Below are 7,055 nucleotides of genomic sequence, written 5' to 3'. Positions count from 1 at the left end.
GATGCGGAATGTGGGCATCCAAAGCAGCAGCTTAGCCACTGTGCCAAACATGCACCCCTAAGTCTGTTACAGAACTGAGTATTGTGTACAAAATAGTTGTCTTGCAAGCACACACTCCTAACAAGTAACAAAACCTGTAGTAAAGTTCTTTTTTTTCTCTTTCAATTTTTCCCCTCTGTTTAGGCCTCACTGCTGCGATTTCAGAGTACTCTGGTAATAGCCGAGCACGCGAATGATTCCCTAGCACCCATTACTTTAAACACCATCACTGCAGCCAGGCGTCTGGGAGGTGACGTGTCCTGCTTAGTGGCTGGAACCAAATGTGACAAGGTGAGAAATTTTTAAGGTCAGCAGAAGCAAATGTAATCTCCATCAAGAGACAGGGAAAGATGGCAACAGAGAATTATGCCAAAAGGACTATAACCCAGGCAGGGCTATAATCCTCCTTAAATGGCCAGCGTTAGAACCGTTAACTGTGTGTGAAAAAGGAGCTGAAGGGTGTGCTCACTAAGCATTTTCTTTTGAAATGAGGTGGGAAGCTTGATTTAGTTCCATTGGCATCCTCATGTGCCATCAGGTACCAAGTAGAGTGATAATATGGGAGTCTTCTTAGAGCTTAATAGCCAACCCCCTTTCTGTATTGATGAATATAACTGCTTCTAATTCCTAAAAGAGGTAAATCGAACAAAGTGTCGTGGGTGTTAATTTTTACTTAGTGGAACAAGTCAAAAGCAAGGTCTATCTTTACCAAATTATAGCTGGTACTAAAAGATGCTCTTGGTTGTTGTTAAATATGACAACCACAGCTTTGGAAGCCAACCCCCGGAGGTGCTGTAACCCCTGGAAGGCGCAGGGTCTGCGTCCCCGCTGTGGTGCAGATGAACACTTCAGTTGCTTACTGAGCTTGAGCCACCGTTCCCTCTCACTGCAGAAGGGAGTTGCCCGCTGTGTGGCTGTGGCCTTGGACTTCACGGAGGGGTTGTATGTGGAGAGAGTGTTCTCTCTAGAAGACTTCATTAAACTAAGGTGCAGAGCCTGTGGTACATAGGTTCCCAGTGTCAGAGTTGCTTCTGCATTTTTAAAAGAAGGTGTCCTTGCAGCAGGTTCAGGGTTGGTTTGTGGATTGTTTGCATCATTTCTGTTAACACTGTTGAATGTCATGTAGTTGATGTTAGGCATGATGTGTGATGGTATGACTAAGCTATCTTTTCACGGTTGCTTCATTTTCAGATATATACAGATTTTGGATTTGTTTTGCTATGATGTTAAATAATTATCCTATCACTTTGAAATATTTGAAATCTGCTTAGTTATAATCTTGTTATGTCATATTCTAATCTTAAAGTGACCAGTACCTGTATAAAGATGTTTGTGATACAAGCAATTTCAGTTTTCCACTGTTTCTTTAGCCATTTATCATAAACAGCAAGTGATTCTTCTGTATAATGCTGGAAGTTTTTGCCAGTTAAAAAAAAGTTGAGATTGGAAAATTCTGTATGTTTTTGTATCCTGCACTGCTATACAGCTACATGGGAGTGAACTGTGTTTCTTAGTTGGAAATTCTGCTCGAGTTAGAGAAGCCAAGTACAGATGAAGCCATAATAGAGGGCCTCTGAGCCCTTCCAAACAAGGAAAGCGAGGAATTAAAATGGGAAATATTTTGATTTGTCATAGATACATATATGAGGGTATACCAAAAAATTCATGGAACAGTAGAGTTGAAAGATAAGTTTATTCTGTTGCAAAAAAAACATTTTTGAAACACTTGCATAGCTTTTTTTAAACTATTTGAAGATTCATCATACACATGGACTTCAAAACTTTTTGCACCAAAGTGAACATCTTTTAATTTCATTTCCCATGAGCTTTATTTTTTTTTTTTCCTCATTTTATTTGAAAGGCAGAGAGACAGAGAGAGCAAGAGCGGGACAGAGAGAGTGTCGTTTTCTCCTGAGCAGCCAGGGCTGGGCCAGGTGGGAGATGGTAGCTCAGATTTCAATCCGTATTCCCCACACGGGTGGCAGGACAAGCGCTCACACCATACCTACTGCCTCCCAGGGTGCACTGCAGCAGGAAGCCGGAATCAGAAGCAGAGCCAGGACTTGAACCAGGCACTCCAGCATGGTGGCATCTGAACTGCTGTGCCAAAGCCTGGCCCTCTGTGGGCTTCTGAAGTTCCTCGTGTGTTTGTGGGCAGGACTCTGTACTTGAAGGGGTTGTTTACGAGCATTAGATTTTCTGTCTTGCTCAGAGTTAAACATTTTAATATCAGCGGAAATTGTTGTCAAATAAAGCGCAGTAGAGTACAGGATGGTTAAGTCTGCTCTTTCCCTGCAGGAAACCCTAAGTCTGAATTGTCCTAGGTGTGTTGTTGGGAGCAGCTCATTTTCACCATTTCTGAAGTGATGAACTTAGCTTGCATTGAATCAAAGGGAAAGAACACAGTCCACAACTGAACTTGCGTAAACAGCCGTACCCACATTGGTTGATCGGTTAGCACTGGTTTTTTTTTTCAAGGCAGAAATTTTTGTTAAAATCTTTTTTAGTAGCGCTATGTAAAGTCCATAGGTACTAATATCAGTTGATGTTGCTGGCGCCGTGACTTAACAGGCTAATCCTCTGCCTTGCGGCGCCGGCACACCAGGTTCTAGTCCCGGTTGGGGCGCCGGATTCTATCCCGGTTGCCCCTCTTCCAGTCCAGCTCTCTGCTATGGCCCGGGAAGGCAGTGGAGGATGGCCTAAGTCCTTGGGCCCTGTACCAGCATGGGAGACCAGGAGAAGCACCTGGCTCCTGGCTTCGGATAGGCACAATGTGCCGGCCGCAGCGGCCATTGGAGGGTGAACCAACGGCAAAAAGGAAGACCTTTCTCTCTGTCTCTCTCTCACTATCCACTCTGCCTGTTTAAAAAAAAAAAAATAATCAGTTGATGTAAGATTTTCTTTGTTGTGGAATTAAAAATTCCTTGGTAGGTTGTTCTTTCGCTAATAAAAATGATTTTCATAGTTGGACACTAAGATTTTGTGCTCTGTTGGTATTTGTAATGGTTCCTCTTTTTGCATATTTCTTATGCGTACAGTTAGGAACTTATATTTTAATTGCAGGTGGCTCAAGATCTCTGTAAAGTGGAAGGTGTCACGAAAGTGCTGGTGGCGCAGCATGATGCGTACAAAGGCCTCCTCCCAGGTGAGGTTAGCGGCGGGAAGGATGTGGTGTCTGGATCCTGCCTGAGTGTGTGCGTGTGAACACGGGCTGAAGCAGGTTTCATCCTGTGTTTCGTCCTCAGAGGAGCTGACGCCACTGATTCTGGCAACGCAGAAGCAGTTCAATTACACACACATCTGTGCCGGAGCATCTGCCTTTGGAAAGGTGAGAAGGCTGGGAACGCGGAGTCTGATGTCACTCCCCGGAAGGGTTAGGTTTCACTGCGCCAGAGACGCACCACAGACTTTGTTTTGATAGCCCGTCCAGATTTATTTGAATTAATGTGATAGTCTTTGAAGGTGTTTATCATAATTTCTGTTAAAAATGCCATTTCCAGATTTTCAAATTTTGTCAAAGAGATAAAACTCTTTGATCTTTCAAGATTTTGTCATGCCAGTTCTAGGCTTTCAAATATTGCCTTGGAGAAAATGTTCTGTAGGCTACTATTTCAAAATTATCTTTGTTTAAGAAATAGTGTTAGGTTCTGTGTCTGTGTGAAAGAGAGAGAGAATGAATGTTTGTAACCTTTAAGAAATGGTTTATTTGGGTGGCTAATGATAATTATTTATTGGTTTGTTTTTTAAAAATTATTTATTTACTTTGAAAGTCAGTTGCAGAGAGAGAGGGAAAGACAGAGAAATCTTTCACCTACTGGTTATCTCCCCAGATGGCCGCAACAGACAAGATGGGGCCAGGCTGAAGCTAGGAGCTTCATCTGGGTCTCCCACTTGGGTAGCAGCAGCCCTAACACTTGGTCCATCTTCTGCTGCTTTTCCAGGCCATTAACACAGAGCTGGATCGAAAGTAGAGCAGCCAGGATGCAAACTGACACCGATATGTAATTCTAGGGTCACAGGCGGCATCATTACCTGCTATGCCACAGTGCCAGCCCCAGGAAGATTTATTTATTTATTCGAAAGGCAAAGTATCAGAGAGAGAGGGAAGACAGAAAAATTTTCCATCACTGGTTCAATCTCCAAATGGCTGCAGCAGTTAAGGTTGGGTCAGGCCAATGCCAGGAGCCAGGAACTCTCTCTGGGTCTCAAATGTGTGACAGGGGCCCAAGTACTTGGATCATGGTTGGCTGCCTTCCCAGGTTCATTAGCAAGAAGCTGGATCGGAAGTGTAGTAGCTGGGACTCAAAGTGGTGGCTCGCAACAATGCTGTGTTGACGATATTTGGAAAGGCCAGAGTCTGTCTACTTGGGGTGCCGGCGCTGCAGGTGGAGGCTTAACCTTCTATGCTACAGCGTCAGCCCCATACATTTTATTTATTTTAAGATTTATCTATTTACTTATTTTAATGGCAGAGTTACTGAGAGTAGGAGAGATAGAGAAAGAGATCTTCCCTCTGCTGATTGACTCCCTAAATGGGCTTAAAGACGGGGGCTGGGCCAGGCCAAAGCCAGGAGCCTGAAACACCATCCGAGTTTTCTATGTGGGTGCAGGCCCCTATGGACTTGGGCCATATTCTTTTGCTTTCCCAGGTGCGTTAGCAGAGATCTGGATTGGAAGTGGTGCAGCTAAGACTCATATAGGATGAGTAGCAGTGCCCGTATGGGATGCTGGCATTGCACAAAGTGGCTTCACCTGCTGTGTTACAATGCCAGCTCCAACCCTGTGTGTCTTTTTAAATAGATGGATTTCTGTCTCAGGACATTCAGATGAGAGACCAGACCCCGAAAAATAGACCTTTTGTGTATTAACACTTAACTTATGTGTATTAACAAATTCTTTTAAAACAAAATGCTAATTATTATAATGCAATTGTACCTGCTTCTGGGAGGATGCAGAATAAAGGAGTGATTATCAGACGACACTGGTGGAATTCTCAGAACAGAGAGGGTGTGAGGGTGGAGAGGGGAGAGGAACTGGGTAAGATTAGATGGAGAGTGTGCTCCTCTGGGCAGTGTCACTAACCACCTTCAGGAGGTGCTAGGGAGTCAGGCTCTGCCTAGGAGGTAGCATCAGCTTATCCATTTGTGCAATAAAGAGTAACACTTCACCCTTTTGGTTACAGTTCGGTGGAGTCCGGAGGGCACGGATGTGTTCACTCCCTGACTTCTCTGTCCCAGAGCCGACAGCCACAGAACTGCATCCTTGTGGCTTGTCTTCCCCTTTGTCAGACAGAATAGCTGAGGCTGGGTGAGAAAGGCGTTGACATGTGGATCTAGTCCAGAGATGTTGTTTGCATATATAAGTAAACACATGAGCATTTTTTGTTGCCATTTTTATATATACCACACAGGCTGTTTTTCAGGTTAGTTTTGATCTTTTTAAAAAATTATTTCATTTGAAAGGCAGAGAGACAGAGACAGATACAGATATTGATCTCCTCCACTGGTTTATTCCCCAAACGCCTGCGACAGCTGGTCACGGACCAGGCTAAAGCTGATCCAGGCCGAAGCCAGAAGCCGGGAGCTCATGCAGGTTCTCCCAAGGGGTGGCAGAGAGACCCAAGTGTCAGAGCTATCACACTGCTTCCCGGGGTGCACATTAACGGAAAGCTGGAATCAGGAGCTGAGCTGGGACTTGAATCTGATAAGGAAGGAATGTGGGAGTCCCAAGCAGCGTCTTAACCACTGCGCCAAGTGCTTGCCCTTGGTCTTGATCTTTTTTATGCAACATCAATTTCAGCAAAAGGTGAAATGTCTGCTTGAAATTGTTTCTTTCCTATACATTAAATAAATAAATACAAGTCTAGTCCTTTATAGTACCTGAGAATTTTATTACTTGTTTAAATTTTTTCTTAGCTAAATTCAGCAATCCATAACTGTCACACTTGGTAATTAATGTTTGTTAAAGCAAATGTCATATTTCATAGTTCAGTATATTGAATTAAGGTGGCTTATTACTCTAAATCTGAAAACTCTTTACATAATTAGAGTAATGGTGGGCACCCACTCAGTCTCAAAGGCTATCCAAAAAGCTGTGCTTGAAGTCATAGTATGTCCAAAGATACACGTGAAATATGAAATACTTGAATTAAATTTTCTGCGGAATATGCATTTAGAAGATGTCACAGCTGATGGTTTATAGCCGTCCATTAGTATGGATGTGTGTAACTCACTGTTTGTTTTACTTTTAGAACCTTTTACCCAGAGTGGCGGCCAAACTTGATGTTGCCCCGGTTTCTGACATCATTGCCATCAAGTCCCCCGACACGTTTGTGAGGACCATTTACGCAGGTGAGTACCCAGGGACGATAATTCCCAACTCGTTACCTTTCAGGACGGAGCAGAAATCAATTTTGAAGACAGGCTTTTCAAGAGAACCATGCAGTTGCTTTGAGTAGACCTTCTTGAAGGTTCCGGAGCGCAGTCTTAGCCCAGGCTGGGCTAGACTGTGACGTGGCTGTCCCTCTGGGGAAGCCGGACACAGTGCTTTCCCGCTGCTCACTCGGTTTGCAGAGTGAGGCTTTTCCAGTGGTCAATACAAATTAGATTCATGATTCAGTGTATTTTATAAGTGGCACCTGGAAAGGCAGACTTTTTTTTATAACAATTTTAATCTTTGGTTCTCTTACTTGATCTTCATATGCATTGAAATTCATTTCCATGTCTGTTTAGTTGACTGATCTTTTGCTAAGCACACTGGTCTCTAGTGGGGTTGGAAAAGGCAGTGGACTCTGCTTCCTGATTAAAGCTTTATGTTCCCAAATCAGGCCTTTCATCTTCCATTCTGTTTAAGGGGAGACATTTGGTCATTGTTGAGGCCACTCTTAATGGGACTGCTACTTCACGACAAATGCCTCAAATCCTTTAAACTTGTAATGCATCCGGACTTGCTCTTTACGTCCCATTATGTTTTCGCGTATACTCTGTTTCTAACCTGTATGGTAGCTGCTCTTAATT

General features: G+C 43.6%; 1 protein-coding gene across 1 annotated transcript in view; it reads left to right on the top strand.

Moving 5' to 3' along the window:
• ETFA (electron transfer flavoprotein subunit alpha) overlaps positions 1-7,055 on the top strand; it is an 83,105-nt gene that overhangs the window by 19,323 nt on the left and 56,727 nt on the right. Inside the window, exons 2-5 of the mRNA XM_062206395.1 lie at positions 184-330; positions 3,103-3,184; positions 3,285-3,367; positions 6,290-6,389. Coding sequence (XP_062062379.1) covers positions 184-330; positions 3,103-3,184; positions 3,285-3,367; positions 6,290-6,389 — 412 coding nt within the window. The remainder of the gene's footprint in view (positions 1-183; positions 331-3,102; positions 3,185-3,284; positions 3,368-6,289; positions 6,390-7,055) is intronic.

Source organism: Lepus europaeus, chromosome 11 (genome assembly GCF_033115175.1).
Source record: "Lepus europaeus isolate LE1 chromosome 11, mLepTim1.pri, whole genome shotgun sequence".
Taxonomy (NCBI): Eukaryota; Metazoa; Chordata; class Mammalia; order Lagomorpha; family Leporidae; genus Lepus; species Lepus europaeus.
This window is presented reverse-complemented; position numbering and strand designations above follow the sequence as displayed.